Genomic DNA, 21430 nt, shown 5'->3' with positions numbered 1-21430 from the left:
TGACAGGTTTTTTAGAAGAGAGTAACAAAAGATGGAGGTTATCATAATAATTACTTTGAACATGTTCCATGACAACAGTGTCACAGTACTTTGTCTTAATTTTGAATACCATATCTTTTATTTTAACTTTAAAAACCATTAAAAATTATTTTGAAGTTTTGTTTGAAAGGTGTAGTCTTTGACTAAAATTAACTTTATTTTAAAGACTATGTTGTTGTCGTCCAATGAAATTCATACACTTTTCATTTCCTACTTTCTGTGACAACTGTAAAGCTCACCTGCATAATAATACGCTCTCCATCCTGAAATGATTTTTACACCAGCACATCAACAATCTTCATCCTTTCAGATAACTATTAGATAGAAAGATGGGGTAAGTATTTGATCATTTCATTAGCAGTCTAATAATGCAACAGTGTTCCTCTACTCATCTTAAAGTTTTTCTTCAATGTTGCCTGATACTCTTTCACAGAACCACTTAAAAACGTTTGGCAAATCAGAATAAATGTTCAATAATTTTCTCACCTCTAGTGATTTGAGCAGTGGGACAGGACTCAATGAAGGTTTCATACATCCTTTCTCTTCTTCGCATTGTTCTTCACTACTAGTCTACGGAACGTTGCCCGATCCTGAAACAAACATACAGTTAGTATCTGTAATAATTCTTATGACACACTTACTTTCAGTCTTCATAATTGTTGTAAGTAGAATGAAAGCCAAATTGCTGTTCTGTGAAAATGTTTTAACTACATGTCCACAAGGCGGTGCTGTTACAGAGCGCTTCCTCAGCAGGGTCTGCTGTCAGCTCACTTGCTCTCTCACACACTCACCAGTCCCCAGAGGGCTCCATCTTCCTTGGCAATGATGGTTGCAGCCCGTGGAGTGTTGTACATGAGGGCCAGTTCTCCGAAACTGCCCTTATTATCATACTGACCCACGCAGCAGCCCACACCATCCTTCTGTACCACGATATCATACACACCCCTGCAAATGGACAAAAACATATATTCAGTTAGGCTCTGTGGTGGCGATTATATTGTTACTATTCTGATATCCTGACCTATAGGTATTGACATTCAATATGAGGAATATTATTATGGTTTGTGATAAACGACTAATTGAAATTCACATAAATTGTTACCAGAAACCTCAGTTCCTTTAATGAATCCAAATTGAATCACATCATGATTAGGGCTGCTATAATCAATAAAAATCACTAAAGCAAATAACTGAATGGCAATATCAAATAATTGGGTCTGTGCACAATAAACATACACCACTTTGCTGTAGTGAAAAAAGCCCACTTCATAGATTATAACTATATATAGTTTTGCATGGTCAGGTTGCCAGGTGAAGCACAGCTCCATGTGTTTGAGAGGTGCTTTTCATCTGGACATAGGATATTATATTACTGATATAATGTAAGATTAACAAAATACTACTGTTAAATTCAAATCTGGATGTTATAAATTCAAAATAATGTTTCCAATTTGAAAAACAAACTCTCCTAACACCAAGCCACTGGTTATTGTTATGATAAAAACAATAATAGTTACTGGACATCAAATGTAGCTTTTAATTTAATTATGTAATTTAATTACATGTGCATACAGTATGTAGTGCAAGTTAAATTATTTTTTTATAAAGAAAAAGTAACAAAGTATACAGTAGCAGTAAATGCATTTGTGAAAAGTGAAAGTGAAAGTCGTGACATTTGCCAAAGTATGGTAACCCATACTCAGAATTGGTGCTCTGCATTTAACCCATCCAACTGCACAACACACAGCAGTGAGAACTATATCCAGCGCCCGGGGAGCAACTGGAGCAGTGGGCAGCTATATCCAGCGCCCGGGGAGCAACTGGGGGGTTGAGTGCCTTGCTCAAGCGCACTTCAGCCATGAGTATTGAGGGGGGAAGAGAGCGCTGTTCATTCACTACCCACCCACCTACAACTCCTGCCAGCACCGAGACTTGAACCTGTGATTACCTGTGACCTGTGTTTACAAGTCCAATTCTCTAACCATTAGGCCACAGCTGTCCCATTTATTGTTAGAAATAGAGCATTGGCCAAAATGTGCACACTTTTTACATGAAATGCTGGGACTAAAAAATGGGATTTTTTTTTTTTTTTTTTTTAATTTGAATCAGTAAAAACAACTGATAGGTTAATCAATTTTCAAAAATAGGTGACTGTTAAACTGTTATTAACCAGCCCTGCTGTACAAGAGTATCACAGACACAGACCGGCAGAACATAAAAACAGTTTTTAAAAAATATATATACCTCTCGATTACATAAAAGTTATCTCCATCTTCTCCCTGATCAATAACGTGCTCTTGTGGCTGCACAAGAACCTCAAACATGGCGTCCAGCACCTCTGAAAACTGCTCCTGTACCAGAGAGAGACAAAAAGTCTGATGAAGGAAATGCGTTTCTGGATCATACAGTACATATTTAGCATCCACTGTAGGGATATATGCAAAACTACATATTTTTTAAAAAGCAGGCACATTTCTTAGGGTTCACTGCTAAACAGAGTGCAGCAGAACAGAGTGGTTTCAACTTTTTTTTTTTATCTTGACACGCCATCTTAAAAAACTCAAGACTCATTGGTGCAAGATGCTGAATGAAGATGAGGAAAAAACCAAAACGGCAACATGCAATGCAATACATGCATTGATGTTCACAGTGACATTTCAAAAATAGTGTAGAATGAATGTGACAGAACAGTCCTTTGATAGACATAAAAAAAAGGTAAAATATTTAACTTATTTCACACAAAACTACCACTGTCATTTTTTTAATATTTATGGTTGAGGATTGTGAATTACAGAAGTTTTTAACGGAGAAAAATTTAAAAACGATAAATATCCTCAAAACAGGTTTTAGCACACTGATGGTTACCATGACTTTCAGTATGTAAAAGTTGCATCTTTTAATTCACTCCATTGAAAGCACCACAGCTAAAACATTATATAAACATAAAACTAAAGCCTAGTCAACATCACTAATTGACCCTGTTATTTGCTGGTGACAAGCCAAACAGAATATATAATTATATATATAAAATATTGCTATCATAACATCATTAATGTAATTTGTAATGATATTTACATAATATTACATAACATACAATAATATTTATATTTGACAATGGTACAAATTCAAAGTAATGCAAATATTTCCACTTTTGAAACTCAATTACATGTTCTTGTTAACATTCAAATACTTCACAGAACGTTTATGTCTACTGACCAGAGCACAACTTAGTCATGCTATATGACATCAGCAGAAAATAATGCAAATCAGTTCAAGTAACAATGTGTTAAAAAAACAATATGTTCCTCTAAAATGATGAACTAACAATGGCAGGGTGCTTAGGCACATGTGATCGGTCACACATGCAAACCGAACCTGACTGACTCGCTGGCCTGCACAGAGTCCAGGAGTGATACAACCTGGATGACGTCTGTTTACAGTTTTATAGCCCTCATATCTGCGTGTGTGAGTGTGCGTACCTGATCAAGAGCCTTGAACAGCAGAATGTCCCTGCAGGCCTCCTGTAATCTACAGCGCTGCTCGTCTGTTTTTGGATGGACAACTCTCGGCTCAGAATCTTCCTCATCATCATCAGGGTTAAAGGCCTCCGCACACACTATGAAAATAAATTATTATTTACTTGACAGTCACAAACAAAGCAACAAGGACGTGAATCAAAAAAATTCTTAAAACAGGTTTTAAAACTTTTTTGACAGAGACTTTTATATGTTCAAAGAAAATAGAAAGCACTTTCTATTCATCAAGAATCCTGAAATACAACGCATCACAGGTTTTACAAAAAATATTAAGCAGCATAATTATTTTTTCAATACATAAATATTTTAATCTAAAAACTCTAGACAGGATGTTCACTTTTTGAAAAAAACTGTTCTTCTCAATGAGTTAAAACATGTCTTTCATATGATGATGTGGGACTCTAAAAATCCCACTTTAAAGGAATGAATATGTTTAAAGAGGGGATTTTTTTTTACTGGAACACAATTGAAAGGAGGACAATGACTGGGCATCTGGCGGCGTAATTACTATAAAACAAACACGAGGGGAAATGACGGAAAGGCAGAGCACTTATCTGACACACACACGCTTTAAAGTTTAAACCACATGATTAGTGCAATGACGTCAAACAGAACTCACCCGACACTCTCCGGTTAAATCTGCTGGGGGAGGAGCTGTGGAGCGAAAGAAAGAAAAGACAGAGAGAGTTAATGATGGTTCAAATTCTGAGAGAAGCTGCATACTCACAGACAATGTTAACAATCAAATTCAGTCTCCAAATCTCACATGTGCCCTTCAGTAACCGTGTGGGTGTGTTAAAATTCGGTTAGGTCAGTCAAAAGGCCTGTCCTACAGGCTGCACCAGTTTTCAAGAGATTGCATTTATGTGTGTACGATCACAGCTGAGTGCACTAGCACGACTCTCAGGAGCCCTGCAGGTTTGCACATACTCCTCATCCTCCTCTCTCATGGCGCTGTTACAATCCATCAGTCCATTAACTCTTTGGTGTAAAACTAGCAATAATGTTTCTAACATACACACTCCCTTTTAGAAGTTCTGCTCATAACCAACACCTCCAACAGATTTTCAAAGACCAAACGCATCATCATGTTTGAGCACATTCTTACAGTAATTAACCTGCAACACAATACGCACATTTTGTAACGCATGGCATAGGCTACATGCTCATGTTAAATGCCATTGAATTGTGTCTATTCACACATAAGCTTTCAGATCTACACCTCTTCGCAAATTACTTAACACTGTGTGTGTATGTTGCCTATACAAGGCGGCGTAATACATGGATGTGTTGTGAGAGCACTCAAAGAAATGAGTGTGGAGAGTGCACGAGCACGTGAAGTATCGTGAGATGGGGCACTTCAACCTCATGTGTAGGGGATATCAAGTGGCCAAAGTTGCCATGACAACAAAAATACAAGGAAGACCTCCTCATCTCTATAACAACTATCCCCCCAAATACACACCCACTCACTCTCTCTTGGCAACCACAGAAAGAGAGAGGGGAAAAAAAAAAAAGAGAAGAAGAAGCACAGACAGTGACACAGGAAGGAAGAAAAAAGGGAAAGGAAAATGGGTGAGAGCAATATTTCTAAGAATACACAAGTCGATCCATTTTGAAATCATAAAGGGATAGCTCACATGAAAACCAAAGGGTTGTTATCATTTATCATAAGTTTCATAGAAGCAGGCCACATGACTTGTCTACTAGTCTCCTGAAGTAATGATAGCTGTCTGTGTGTGGGGAACAGACATGAAATTTAAAACGTTATTTACTGAAAATCTTTCCCTCCTCCATGCTTCTCATATTTCAATTTTTTAAGCTAAAAAACACAAAAACAAAAAACTTGTAGTATGGCTTCAGAAGAGACGCAATACAGCGCACAAGTCAAACCGACTACTTCTACGCTACTTGCATCCACTTTTCTTGTTTTTGACAACAATGGCTAAGCCATTGTTTTAAATATTGCGTTTATTAGACACTAACATTTTAACATAAATTTGTCATTTTATTCAGCAATGATGCCTTAAATTGTTTAAAAGTTACAGTAAAGACAATAATATTGTTACAAAAAGATTTTTTTTTTTTTAAATAAATGCCATTCTTTTTGAACTTTTCTATTCAAAATAAATAAAAAATATTAAGCAGCACAACTGATTTCAACATTAATAAGAAATGTTCCTTGTGCACCAGATCAACATATTAGAATGATTTCTGAAGGATCATGTGACAGTGAAACATGGTATAATGGCTGCTGAAAATTCAACTTTGCCATCACAGGAATAAACAACATTTTGAAATATATTTATTCCATAAAATATTTTCAAAAACATTTTAAACTATTGTACCAACCCCAAACTTTTGAATAGTAGTCTAGGTATGTCAAAATCTTAATGTAGCTAAAACGAATGTTTTTGATAATTAAAAATATATATAAAAAAAAAAAACTGCAAAGCCATTTCAGCATGTAATTTGCCTTAAAGGGTAAACCAGCTAAACACATGACATCCAGTTAGTCTCATCCTCAGACGTCATGCCCACGGACCGTTAGCTAAATGTCTGATGCATATGGCACGCAAAAGTGGAAACACTTCAGGAGTTTCAAAGTCGTCATCGGATTGGTTGAATTATACAGGATTTCCAGGAGACGTGTGTGTCGCGTTCTTTAACGTTCCACCTGGAAACAAAGATGCTGTGACGTTAAACCCCCTCACAAAAGAAGAAAGCCATCGTGTCTACAACTGTAACGATGAGCGCAGTTTAAAAGTATGTGAAATATTTAAAGTTCGCGGCACAGAATCTTTAAAATACGAGAGTTTTACACATCAGTCTGTTATTGTGGCGACATTTCCACATCTCGAAATGTGATGCTGAGACGAAACAAACTGTGATTGGTTTTTTGACATGTCGGTCAAATGGCCTTATGGGCGGGGCCTTGGCCAATGAAAGCTGCCAAGGATTCCAGACCTTCAGCCTTCAGCCTGAAGGTCTGGCTAAGCGAGACTAACACCCAGCTAACACATTCATGCTTTAATGGCAATAATTTAGGCCCATTAAGGCCCACTATGATTTTCTTGTCTGTATATGGTTTAAGACCCTCCTTCAATGTAAGTCAATGGGATTTTTTGCCCATGCTTAGGCTTTCGGTCAGCAAGCCATATCATCTGAGGTATCATTTACGGCCAAAGTACAAACATGCCAGCATTTAATACTTTAGGTTTAAGAGTTTGTTAAAATAACTTTTAAGTACGAGCAACTGTAACTACAAACAACAGTAACTTGTGAAATGCAAAACTTAAGCACTGTTCTGTCTGTCTTCTTATCTATCTCCATGTCATTCTAGATATCCTCATGCACCCAAAGCCTTATCATTCTCTCTCAATGCTGGCAAATATTAGCCAGAAGGGGAGAGAGACCAGTAATTTTAAATTTCATTTTAAAACGCATAACTTTTAGCTACGATAACGCCTGTCGTTTACACTACTCCGGCGTTTTCGACCCTCAGAAACAGAGACTTTCGAAACCACTGCAGACTAGGGCTGTGCGATTAATCGAAAATCGAATTGAAATCGCGATTTGAGATGTTGCGATTTGCTAATCGCAAAAGCCTGCGATGTGGACGCGATATTACTCTGTTCCAGAGCATATCATGACTGCCAGCCTTGAGTGACAGTCTTACTAACCAATAGAGTGAGCTCACCTCCGTTCTCCCCAATCAACACTGCTCTAGCCAACTGCGTAAACGCCCACCATTAATAAAAAAAAAAAAAGAAAGAAAGAAAGTGGGAGAGAGACAGAGTGAGATTATGGCGTCTACAGGGTCAGATCAATAGTTAGGCAAATTAAAACTAAAGAAAAAATGTTATGTAACTTAAGCTTCGAAACGACACACAATGAACAAAAAAGGTAACTTGCAAGAGCTGCATCACTGCATATCAAGAGCATTTCTTATTGCATGTTTGCTATTCCCAATTCAGATCGCACACACAGTCTGTATCTCTGAATGCTTCTCATACTCGCTCCTCTCTTACCCACGTGGTGCGAACCCCATGTCACGGACGAGCCGTTCACACTTGCCGCACTCTCGCAGCCTGTTTCGTAATGCTCTGTTATATTCGCGCGCGGCCCTGCACCGCAAATCTCCACGAGCGCATCTGGCAGTATGGATGAGGCTTGATGGACGTGCGCAACCTGCATCGACTCGTGCCTGGCTCTGTGTTTAAATGAATGTAAATTCAGTCTAACTGCTTGCTAATTTCACTTGGAAGAAATGAAACATTAAGCACATTTTCCACGTGTTCTTAAAATCCCAAATACAATATAACATATGTAATACTTTAATAATTGACTAAAGAAATACAGTTCTTTATTTATAAAAAATAATCAAATCTTTCCAGTGAAATGCAGTAATTAAGTTAATTCTGTAAAAGTAGTTATACTATTATAATCTTGCCTGCTGAAAAAAAAAAAAAAAAATGTAAAAAATATATAGAACCCCTCTCAAAAACAATTGAAAATTGAATGGATTTCAGGGTTATAATGGGAATTGTTTTGGTTTTAATGTAAACTATAATGGTGTCTATTTGATGGATTCTATTGGTGGGATGTAATATGGCAGATGGAAACCAATAGAACAACAATAATTTCTATTGGAATAAAGCCAAAAACAAAAAGGAATTTTGTAATGGTTTAATGGAAACTAAGAATTTTTTTTTCTCTTCAGCAGGGTAATGATACTCATACTGTGATGCACATTATTGACAATATTGAGCTGAAGCTTGACTTTGCAAATTTAAAATCGCAAATCAAATCGCAATATCTGTCAAAAAAATCAAAATTAGATATTTTCCCCATATCGCACAGCCCTACTGCAGACCCAGTTTGAGTTTGAAAGTCTGGGGTTGCTTTTGAACAGACCAAAACTGAGACTTTTGAAAACGATGGCATGGCTGCTAACATTTGGTCTGCGTATCCTTGATAAACGTGTAAACAATAACATTATGCTCATTGTTGTACCTGCATGAATGTTCATGTGACATGCATTTTCAGTTGTGTTACGAACTAGTGAGATGGTATGACTAAAATCCATTATCATGTGAGAGTCACCATCTAAACTACAAACACTTGCGTGCTTTCTCTCACACAACATGCATAAACAACCATACTAAACAAGATAATGGGCACATACATATACTAATACGCATACAGGTACTCAAACCCGTCAGCCATTAAGGGTTTTCTATAAATGTTGAAAGCTTTCTATAAATGTTGATAAAAGTTTTTTTTTAATGATTTTTGAAAATAGTATCTTAGTTATGCTCACCACGGCTGCATTTATTAATCAAAAATAAGGTTGTACAACTTTTTTATATAAAAAATTGTATATATTTCAAAATGTAATTTATTTCTCTGGTGGCAAAGCTGAATTTTCAAAACTTATCAGTCCAATCCTCAGTATCACATGATCCATCAGAAATCATTCTAATTTGATTATTTGGTGCTCATGAAATACTCTTGAGCACCAAAGCAGCATATTATTATCATCAATGCTGAAAAACAGTTGTGCTGCTTAATATTTTTTTGCGGAAGCCGTGATTCTTTGATTAATCATTTGTAATATCAAGAATGTATTCACGGTTAGTGTTCAAACACCATTTTTTTGCAAGGCCATACAAAGGCTACGTTCACACTGCAGGGCTTAATGCTCAATTCCGATTTTTTGAAAAAATTCGATTTTTTTGCAAGGTCGTTCACATTTTCATTTAAATGCGACCTTTTGTGATCTCCTGTGTGAACGTGAAATGACCCAGAAGTGACCCGCATGCGCAGAAGAGTACTCAACGGCCAACGACGTCACTCATTGTTTGCGGAAGTAGCTAACGTTAAACATGGATGTCAACAACAGTGTAGGCAACAGCGGAGCTCTTTTTGCAATATTAAAGTTATTTTCCCAACGGAGCCAGCACAATTACAATCTTCTCGTTTTAAGAAGAAAATTAAAAAGAAGGAGGAGAGCAAGGTTCTTGGCCATGGCGTTTTTGTGGAGCAGTGTTAGCAACGTCGGTACAGAGAAACGTGTGGGTGCAGAGTCGCAGCCAGGAGTGGTGAGATACTGATGGTGAGTGGCTTTTTTTCTTCTCGTTCCCGCCTACTTCAACGCAGAATTATGACGTTTGTAGCGTATCAATGACGTATGAGTCGGATACATGTGGCCTGGCCGTTCAGACGGAGGTCGCGCATTTCAAAAGATTGGATACATATCAGATTCAGGACCACATACCCAAGTGGCCTGGGTCACATTTGAAAAGATCGGATCTGTGTCGTTCAGACTGTCATGAAAAGATCAGATACAGGTCGCATAGGGGCAAAAAAATCGGAATTGGGTCGTTCAGCCTGCAGTGTGAACGTAGCCTAATAGAAGTAGGGCTGTGCGATATTACTATATATATATCGGATGGACAAAATAAAAAGTCTATCATTTCATATTATGCTCTATTGCTTATTTCCTGGTGTTCCAAAATACACTGTTTACAGTAATACTTTTTTTATCATTTGGATGACTGCGATCTTTACATGCCACCACGGGGCGTGAAGCAGAGACAAAACCAGGTGGAGAACGACCAGCCAGGACAAAACGAGGAGCTCGTTCCTAATTGAGGGACTGCATCTGTAGCATGGACACGCGTTTTAAAGCACTGCAATTTTAAACAACCAATTTTAAGCCATTGAAACACAAAACAACAGAGCTATATGCATGTGCCCGTCTCTGTTTCTGTGTGAGAGTAGCTGGCATTTTTTGCTGCTTTATTGGCTTTGAACGATTACATAAACACACTTAACGTTATATGCGTCAGAATCTCTGTCTTAGCAAGTATCCTCATAAACACAATGATTTAGGTCTTAAGAGAGAGTAAACAGCTGAAAAAGAAAACTCAGACGACTTCGGTCTTAAAGGGGAAGCTATCCAATATTCGTCCTGTCTGCCATTCATATTAAACAGAAAATCTCTCACTCCTCTTGACTAAATCACTTTTGTAACTTTAATAAGAAGAAATTAAATAATAATAATAATATTTTATTTATATATTATATATATATATATATATATATATATATATATATATATATATATATATATTTATATATATACATATACATATATATATATATATATATATATATACACATATATATATATATATATATATATATATATATATATACACATATATATATATATATATATATATATATATATATATATATATATATATATGTGTATATATATATATACATATATATATACACACACATACATACATACATACATAATAAATGTGTTAATTATATCTATCTATCTATCTATCTATCTATCTATCTATCGATAGACCGATATAATTTACAGTGAAGACTAATTAATTTACACAATGTATGTAGCATTTCTTATTGTTTCTTTTTGTCCTATTGCTTGCAATTACTTATCCTTATTTCAGCACTGACTGTTTATTTATCCTCAGTGAACTTGTTTTTTTTTTTTGTCTCTTTTTAGGCATGAAAATTCTATGGTATCAAAGATTTTAATATCATAAAAACCTTTTTAAAAGAAAAAACAACTATATTGTTATATATATCGTTATCGTGATATCAAATCACTCACATCGTGATATAATCACATCGCCCACCCCTAAATAAAAGCATTAATTTCATTAAAAAAAAAAAAAAAAAAAAAAAAGTGTACAAAGTAATAGTGTACATGACATTATTAACAGATATTTTTACATTTATTTTACTTTTTTTTTTTTGAAAAAACAAATTATTATTTTTTGAAAAAACCTAATATATAATACAAAAATAAAATAAATCAATAATAACATACATAAGTATTTAGAATTTACTATTTACGTCATTGTATTACAAATATTTTATAATGCAAGTATTTTACACATTACTTACACAAAATTCAGCACAAAATATTTGATGTGGGTCAAAACAATGTGGGTTCGTACATTTCTGAGCCCACAAAATTTGGGCATACTTATCAGTCAATACTACAATCTCAAATTAACTGTTCAATGGCTAACTCATACACATTTGCAAAAGCACAAAATAGACTACACAATGTAACACTATCATACAAATTCAAGCACCCTGGTTTCTAACTCAGCAATGTGGCAATGTGTTTTCATTAATATTTCATGCTCATCAGGGGTTTTAGGAGGTTTGGATAACAAAATCAAAATCCCACTATGCTACAGAGCCAGCTGTATTTTCTCTCTCTCACCCTTCCTGCTGTAAACAATCAATCTTGATGTATCAATGTCTCCCTTTTCCTTCATTCTCTAAAAACTTTGTCTATCTTTCTACAGCGCTCCATTTCTCCTTCTCTTTCCCTTTAGCCCTTATAAGGTAGTGTGGATCTGTCTAGCTCTGTGCCTATGAATTTAACCCCTTACTAGTGGCCAGAGGGTTACTTAGAGTAAGAAAGCATGAATGACATCTACAATACCAGGGATCAACAGAGATAGCTATTTACTCAAAATATACCCATTTCATTCACTTTCAAATTTACAAAAGCATATGTGAGCATTCAGTGGTGCTAAAACATCTGCAAAAGTGTGTTTTTGTGCATGATATGAATATTAGAGGCAAGGTCAGCACTGGCTCTGATTAGACAAGGCCATCCGTTTGTTTAATCTGCACCTTGACTGGACAAGGTGACTGTCTGTTCGCAAAATCGCTAGCCCGACGTCCCGGGGCTATTGTGTCATCCAGTCGGGCTACCAAAATGCATTTGACTGAACTGACTGACTGAATTACCTGGTGAATACTCTCATCAAAAACAACAAAATGCAGATGTGCGTACAAATGTAAGATATTCATTTCACAGTGTAAACTGCTTCAGTGATTTTAATGGTTTTTATAATGGTTTATAATGGCAGTTTTTGAGAGTGCCTGAACTCTGGCTATACTGAATGAAAATGTTTTTATTTGATAATATAATTGTTCTTTAAAAGGATAGTTCACCCCAAAAAATGAAAATTTTATGTTTATCTGTTTTAGACGCAAATGCGCTCAGGACAATTCGGACATTGCGGTGAATCAGAGGTAAAAAACGATATAAATACTGTTAAGTTTCTTGAAAAGACTAATCGTTTTGTGTCTTTACACATTAATGTATCGTCACGAGCCACAGGGTTTAATTTGATTTTGTTTGTGTATGTTTTTGACTCTCAAAGCTGTGATTCCCATCCACTTACATTATATGACTGAGAGACTACAACAGAGTTAAAAATCTTTGTTTGGTGTTCTACTGAAGAAACAAAGTCACCTACATCTTGGATGCCCTGGGGGTAAGCAGATAAACATAAATTTTTCATTTTTGGGTGAACTATCCCTTTAACTAGTAACTTACAATATTGTTATTAAATTCACATTAAATGCAAAGTCAGTCGTATTAAAAATATTTTATGGCATGACACTCTTATCTAGTACTTAAAGGGATACTCCATCCCAAAATGAAAATTTTGTCATTATTCAATTACCCCCAAGTCGTTCAGTATAAAATTGGCAAGAATAAAAGGAAGAAATACTTATTCTTCAGGTATTTGAATAACATCACTGAACTCTTTTACTTGTTCTACCTCACATGTTTTTAATAGTTGTTAAATATTGTTTATCTGCTTGTTCTACCTCACCTGTTTTTACTATTTGTTAAATATAGTTTTTTCCAATAAATCCAATAAGTCCAATAAATGTTCCTTTTTTAAATTGAGACTTGTAACATTTGGTATCATTATTGTGTGATTTTTATGATGTAAATTGAGTGAGCAAAAGCACTATCGGCTCCAAATATTGGCTCAAGAAAATCGGCAGCCCGTATCGGTCATCGACTAAGGCTGATGAAAAAAAATAGTTTTCGGCATCAGCACTAAAAAATCCATATCGGTCGATCCCTACTTGACACTGTTATTTATTTGGCAGTCTATGGCACAGTCTCAAGCCTACCGGTTTTCATCTAAAATATCTTAAATTGTGTTCCGAAAACGAACCAAGCTTTTACGTAAAGTGATTAATGACAAAATTTTAATTTTGCGGTGGAGTAACCCTTTAAGTAAAAAGCCAGGTTTTTATGTGTAGTTAATAGACACTATTAATCTACTTTGCCCGTCACCATTTATTGATCAAATAACAATCTATAAAGGTGCAAAACACATTTACTTAAGCTACACATATTTGAGAATCGAGATATTTCCTATTATAGTTAACATGTTTGAAAGGTTTCGAATAAACAGAAAAAAAAACAAAAAAACAAGCTTATATCAGATCAGTTATACAGTGTTATCATGGCTGCTGTGTGTCATATTTTATACCATTGTTGGTATTTGTTTTGAAAATATTTTTGATTGATGTGTTTTTGTCTCCTTTACAATATTCTACATTAAAAATAATGTTTTTTTTTTTTTTATTCTGGCTACTTTAATTTTGGGCTACCAAAATCTGAAGAGTGCCTGCCCAAAGGCTACTAGGGATTTTGAAATTTTGCGAGCCCTGTAACTCCTCTCTGATTGGCTGATACGGTATTATGTGGTGCTAGCTGAAGATCAAGGCACATCCAATCAAAGTGTACACCTGGCAATAGGAACCCTCCTATCCCAGTAACCTCCTCTACTTGATCCACCACCACTAATCAGACTGACCTGCAAACATCTTGTGTATGGTGTTGTCTATTAACATGCATAAAAAGGGGATTCGAACAATGCTTCTCGCTCTGCTGAGTGGGAAAAAGAGAGCAAATTAAAGATTAGATTTAATTGGAGACTAAAATAATGTAGGCAACAATGAAAATATTGTGCAGGGTTTCCACATCCTGCTTAGCCTTTGGCCTTACCCATGATGCCTTGAGAAAAAACAGTTCTGGTGTACTTCTCTAAGGGTGGGTGGATTTATGCCATAAGTGTAATACAGCAATCTGAACTCTTAAAGCCATGTAACTCCATCTTAACTTACTTTCTACCAGGGCAGCAATCAAAATGCAGAAATAATGTGATAAAGTCTATGACCAGCTACTGAGATAATAACACTTCATAAGCTCTTACGACCACGTTATAATGCTGCTTCTGAAATCAATGACCAGGGTGGGGTAGTTTGTCACCCTCTTGCTGATAGATATATAAAGAGGAAGTGCTAAAGTCCAGACTGTTATCAGAAACCTCAAACATGAAGAATAAGAAATATAGACACACCCAGGCACAAAAAAAACACACTAACAATACACACAAAAAAAAGAAAACAGGTACTGAAGCATTTTGTCTGTTAGGCAAACATCTAGTTTGCATGTGCATTCCTATTATGTGACAGGTCCTGTAATGAAGACAAAAACGTATTATTTTAGTCAATTATTTCATTCTAAACAAAGATTAAGACTGAGTGTAAAAAAGTGCAGGAAAAAAAAAAGCTCTTATTTTTCACATCTTATAGTGAAAACAGTGAACAATAAAAAAAGTTCAGTAAATCGAAACCAGACCAACCAGTTAGGTCAATGTGTACATATATGTATATATTTTTCTTTTATGGTAGCTATTTTAACACTAAATATTTAGACACTTTTTTGTTATTTAACTGCAAAAACATGGTTTTTGACTCAGTGAAGGTCATACAAACCTTCTAAGCTAAACCACATCATGGTTATGATGAAAAGCTAACCGCCTGAAAAAAATACAGTTCTCTTTTTCAAGGTTTAGTTCTGTATATTCCCATAATGTGAAAAGGGTTCACAGTCACTAATGAGTTTCTAATGATGGAATAACAATATTACAACTTGACAACAAGCAACCCAACAGTGAAGAGGAGAACAAACAGGTTCTTTGACTCGCTGTTAAGAGTATTTGCAGGTGGCTGTGTTGTGTGAGTAGAGACTCTGAGTCCATAAAACAGCAGACTGCTCTGTTCCACTCTATTTATCTTACTTAAAACAAAGAGTACTCTCTCCTCCACACAGAGGACCTAAAACACACAAAGCTATGAACTGGCATTATACTTCAGTTCATTTCACTTCAATTTTCAATAGATCTTTTCTAATAGTAACTAAAATGTATAAAGATATTTAAAGTTTTTTTTTTTTTTTTTTTTTTATTATAGATATAGGACGTAAATTGTCTGTAAAAGCCACAGGCCAGTCAGAAATGCTTGCTGTCTGTCAATAATGTTGCACATTCAGGTTTGGGGTTTGTAGAGAAGCCATGTCGTGAAGGGGTGGTGGCGTTCTAATTCAGCATCTAAGTCTAGCGCAAGTAAGAAAAACATCTGAAACTACTTACAGCAATTCTCTGATTCTACTCTTTTCCCAATCATGCATCTAAATTCTCACGGAAAGCAACAACACTGGAGTATGCAAGCCTGGAAGAGCAGTCAAATTTATCCAAACTTCCTGCATGATACATTGCCAGTTCTATATTGATGATGTGTAGAAGTTTTCTTGACAGTATGACGCAAAGTAAGAAGGATCAAGGTGGGATGGTCCTTAATGCTTCAGCCGTGCCCCAGCATGCTTTGGATTCCTCAGTTCACTGAAGCTCAGCTGTGGAACAACACGTCTCTCACGCAGAACCCATCCTGCCCTTTTTTCCTCCATTCTCTTCTGCATGCTGTTTTATGTTGTTATTCTGATTGGATATGCTGACGAGCAAATTACCTGATTCACATGAGCTGTATGAATACGAATTTGAAATATGAATATATTCTCAGAAATAGCATATCTGCCATCTTAGCACTGTCCTTTCACCCAGTTGTTCTCTGGCCAATGATGTACCAACAACAACTGTGAGAATGATCTACACGGGTGCTGTCAAATAAAAACAACTTTCTTTGTTACTACACTTGCACTAGAAAGAGCGCAAGTCAGCTCACATTTCCACCCTTTTTTAAATTCTCAACTTTACGAATCTAACAGCTCCTCAACTTCCCATGACATTATGGTATATCAAACTTGCTGAACCCCTCAGAGTCTCAGTGGAAGCAGTTAGGGCCCTATGAAATCTGTTTAATTTTCCCCAAAATCTGTTAAATTTTTTCCTTTTTTTCCATTTTAATTTTTCTAGATTACATTTTAAATTAAAAATATTAATTAACAGCTCCTCATCTCCCCATGACATTATGGGATATGTAACTGGCTACACACGTCAGAATCTCAGTGGATGCAGACAGTGTTTCACTCAATACTGTTTGCCTAATAAATTCATTTGTTTTTCTAACATTTGATTACAAATTGTGTCACTTATACTTGGATAAAACAGCTTGAATATAAACATTCGTGTAAATGTAATTACTGTTACAAATTCAGACATAGCAATCATATATGACATGACATACCTCTTTTTGCATACCATATAGCAGCGAAGTATGCATATTAGAACGTGAGAGGAGACTGATGTACCTGCTCAAATCAGAACTACTGAAAGTGCACATAATCTGTGTGATCTGAGATCAGATTTAGCACACAGATAGGACTTCCCCACTCCATTTAGCAAAAGGTTGTGAAAACAATTACAGAAATAAATATTAAAAAGAATCATCGTAAACAAGCCATAATCCAGAAACAGGCAGGCATTGCATATTATGCGGCTTGGTGAAATATGATTAAGAGATTTGGGCAGGTGTAGCAATCCTTCTATCCATTTCCGCACCTCTTCCTAACTTTCCTCCAAGGACGATATTTCTCTCAATGGATAAATTCACAATTGCTGACTTAAGAAATGTCTGCCAGTAAATTCAGCTTGGTTTCCACTAGGAAAGCGCAGCTGTTCGCTCTGCACTACATGAAAGGAAAGAGGCGCTGCTTTGATGTGCGCGAGCACACCTCTCCCCATTATGAAAAATCCCTGTTTAGCATTCTCAATGGCCAGACCGCATCCATTCATACAAGCAATTCATACAGCACGAATGGGCTAACATAGCCAGCCCGATCACACAAACACTACAATCCGTCTCTATTCAAAAACGGAATTGCATAAATATGAATGCAATCCATTAAGCGTGCATACTAGCTCTTTTTAATTCTGCATACACCGCGGGAAACTGGGGATGCCACTTGTCACTCTGTCAATCAAGCGCATGGATGGGAGCTCAATCGAGTGCCATGGAAACAGCCTAGAAAAGGCTGTTCCTCACGTTACCCATCACAAGGGAAATCTGACACCCTTGTTAGCCGTACAAACACGCTGTCCATTAAAATAAACAGCAATATCGTCTCTTTTACAGGCTTTGTAATAAGCGCATTTAATAAAGAAGCACTCACGCTCAAAATCTGAGTCATCGTCCTCGTCATCCTCGTCGCCGTTAGACTCCGTCTGCATCGGTTCGCCATCAAACATCACTCCTTTCCCCCCGGTTTTGGCGGCGGTCCCGGACCCGTCCTGGCTTCTGGTGTCCCGCAGGCGGGTGAAATACTGCACGGCAAACTCCACCAGGTCCGGCGGCCTCTGGCGCAACACCTCCACGGTGTAGCCTTGAAGCAGCTCCGTCAGACCGACTGGAATCTCAATACTCATCTCTAAACAGTAGTAGGGGGTTTGTGCAGATACCTGTTCTAAATGGCTCCTGAACTATGGTACAAAAATACAAATCAAGTCTTTCCCGTATCAGTGCATGCAGCGGGGTTGCAGCACAAGAAAGCTCACGAGGGACTTAGTTAATTTTGGTAGCAAAGGTCAGCTGAAACCAGCCCAACACATAAGACTCTTCGGGTTTTTTTTCCCCAAGGTGGGAATTAATCAGGCCGAGTAGTAGATTATAAAGGCTGACAGCTCTGTTTCCTCTTGCTGCTCAACAGATCTCTTGGCAAGGATGCTGTACTGTGCGTTGAATCAGTGACTTTAAATTGAAATCGCTCCCCAATTGTGTCGTGTGGTACAAAGTACGCGATGAATAGCAGTCAAAAGGTACAGTTAACAAGATTAGATGCTGATTAAACCCAGGCTGAGAGTTAGCGATGCAGCTAAGTTATCTGAGTTAGCAGACGAGGCCTTGCCTTTGCACAGAGTGTTTAGTATATGCGACGTTTTGTTGTCTAATACCTTAATAACGGGTATGCACGAGAGAATAAGCCAGTCGCGTGAATGAATAAACTTAATATAACGTACGTAAATTCAGAGAACTGTTGATAAACTGTATGACAGCTCCGTCTGTCTATATCACCAGCGCACGGGTCCCGTCTCTCTTCTCAGTTTTTTATTTTTTTTTTCTCCTAGGATTCCCTGTTTTGTTGGTCGTTGTAAACACGGCAGGTGTTTTAGAGGAGTGTGGGTAACGGGCTCTACCCGGGAGGTAGCTGTGTCGTCGCCGGGGGCTCGAGAAGGAGCGAGGCCGCGCCGGGGTGAATGTGCAGGCGGCCCGGCGCTGACAGGGACACCGGGTGAACCGGACAGAAGGGAGACAGAACAGGCCTTCTGGTCTTCTGAAATAGGGACAAGTGTCAGCTGCCACCGGAAAGCACGAAACAGCACCCACGGAGACGACTACACCGGCACTCGCGCGCCTCCAAGCACGAAACTGCTACGAAAACCCTTGGTAAACTCCAACCTTTAAGAGTTGCAGATATTCGCGTCGCCTGTCGTTGTCAGAGCCGCGGTCCGGTATGGATATGTGTCTGGACGTCGAGTAAAACAAATTTCGCCATGTATGAGCTGAAATTTTCTCGTTTTTTCCTCTGTAAGAACAGACCGTTGGTGTCTTTTCACGAGGCGCACACTCTCTCCGTCCCCGCGCGAGCCGCCGAGCCTTGGGGGCGGGGTCATAGAGTTCGAGAGCGAGCCAGAACGTCAAGTCCTGATGGACGTCGGAATTGACCAATCGCAGAGTAGCATGAGACAGTAGCCCCACCCCTTTGAAGAGAGTGTGCGAGGAAGCAGATGAAGATGAGTTGATCGCCGAGGCTGTAGTAGGGGGCTCAGGGCCAAATTCAGATCTCAAGCAGAGCTGGGTGCTGAGAAATAAACGGAAACACTCTCTCAAAAATACAAGTAAGGGAATAAGTATAGCAAAAGCCCTACGGTGGAGCTGTCTTACACGACACCTCCATATGAGACTTATCGAGTCATGACTTATATAAATGCGTTGTATATGCAACCATGAAACGTAAATGATTAACTTTTATGATCAAAAATAAAAGCTGATTAATTGATTTTGGGCTGCTTTGAAAGCACAAAAGCAAGGCTACAATCTTAACCGTCCATTCCTAGAAGGGCTCCAAGGAACAAATGATCTTAGATGTACAACTCACGAAACACATTTACGCCAAAAGAGAAGGAGTTCCCTGTCAGTAAATATAGAGCAGTTGATCTATTCTCGGGTCTTCATTCAGGTCGCAGGTAAAGCCGTTGCCATGGCCACACAGAACCTACCTTTAAATCCTCCAGTCATTTTCCTCGAGGTACCCCTTGCGCCCCCTGCCGGGTAAAAATAGCTCATCTAATCTTAAAGAGATATTTCACCCCATAACGAAAAGTGTCACCATTTAATCATCAACATATTGTTTCAAACCTGATTTTCTTCTTCTTGTTGTTCTTCTTCTTCTGTGGAACACACATTTATTGTACTGAAAATAGGTGTAAGTGAATGGTGACTTTCATTTTATCATTTTTTTAATCATATACTCTTCATAATATGAATAAAGCAATATTAAGGAAAATTTTGAAAATAGTGTTGTGTTAGGGCAGAACTCTCAGAAAAGAGGTATGTTGGTCATCCACAAAAATCGACACATTCTTTGCATGGCTTATTTTTGGATGGTTATTACTTATACGGGGAAGTCGTGGCCTAGTCGTTAGAGAGTTTGACTCCTAACCCTAAGGTTGTGGGTTAGAGTCTCGGGCCGGCAATACCACGACTGAGGTGCCCTTGATCAAGGCACCGAACCCCCAACTGCTCCCCAGGCGCCGCAGCATAAATGGCTGCCCACTGCTCCGGGCGTGTGTTCACTGCTGTGTTCACTGCTGTGTGCGCACTTTGGATGGGTTAAATGCAGAGCACGAATTCTGAGTATGGGTCACCATACTTGGCTGTATGTCACGTCACTTTATTCAATGTTTTGGCAACTAAACATAAAAATACAGAAACAAAAAAAAAAATATAAACAAAACATAAACAACAAAAAGACCAATAAAATAAATTATTAAAAGCTATATAGACACAAACTAACAAGTGATAAAAACATAGATATATATATATATATATATATATATATATATATATATATATATATATATATATATATATATATAAAAAATAGGAGTAATAATAAAAAAAAAAAATAATAATAATATATACTGTATGTATGTATGCATGTTTGTACCAAGAGCTCCCAAAAAAAAAAAAAAAAAAAAAAAATTCCTTGTGTGTTTGCACACACTTGGTAAATAAAGCTCATTCTGATCATTTGAGAGAAAAAGTCAGTTACCTCTAGGCCTCCCTGACAGTTTAAAGACTAAAAGCACAAGCCTGTTGCCTTGTAGAAACTGGGACAGAGGTGCACCAAGGGAAACATGCCCACTGGAATAACAGATGTGTGATTTTCTAGAACAAATCAGAGTGCAGTTTAGTTTTTATGGTTACTAAAAAAGATCCTTATAATGTATTTTCACTGGAGACTATATAAACTATTTTTCCAGGCATAATTATTTCTGGCACTGGCAAACCACAAATCTCTGTTGCACTGGATAGAAAGGGTTCTAGGGGATTTTTGGTGCTTAATCATAACTCATGACCATATGGTCCAAGTCATGGCACATCACTGGGGTGGGATCATCTGTTAATATTCATTAACACACAATGAATAAAAGGCACACTGTTAAAGGCACACA

The 21430-nt window shown here is 37.3% G+C and overlaps 1 protein-coding gene across 1 annotated transcript; it reads right to left on the bottom strand.

Annotated features, from left to right (window-relative positions):
• Window positions 1-525: 525 nt before the first annotated feature.
• LOC122145924 (cAMP-dependent protein kinase type II-alpha regulatory subunit-like) lies at window positions 526-19367 on the bottom strand. Its single transcript, XM_042762364.1, has 6 exons — window positions 17869-19367; window positions 4195-4229; window positions 3519-3655; window positions 2284-2390; window positions 831-984; window positions 526-629 (listed from the first exon to the last, which is right to left on the bottom strand). The coding sequence occupies exons 1-4, from the start codon at window positions 18119-18121 to the stop codon at window positions 2291-2293; spliced, it is 525 nt and encodes a 174-aa protein (XP_042618298.1). The 5' UTR covers window positions 18122-19367; the 3' UTR covers window positions 526-629; window positions 831-984; window positions 2284-2290.
• Between the last annotated feature and the right edge of the window lie 2063 nt (window positions 19368-21430).

The sequence above is a fragment of the Cyprinus carpio genome, chromosome A8 (assembly GCF_018340385.1).
Source record: "Cyprinus carpio isolate SPL01 chromosome A8, ASM1834038v1, whole genome shotgun sequence".
Taxonomy (NCBI): domain Eukaryota; kingdom Metazoa; phylum Chordata; class Actinopteri; order Cypriniformes; family Cyprinidae; genus Cyprinus; species Cyprinus carpio.
The sequence above is the reverse complement of the archived record's forward strand: the minus strand, read 5'-3'. Positions and strand labels throughout refer to the sequence as shown.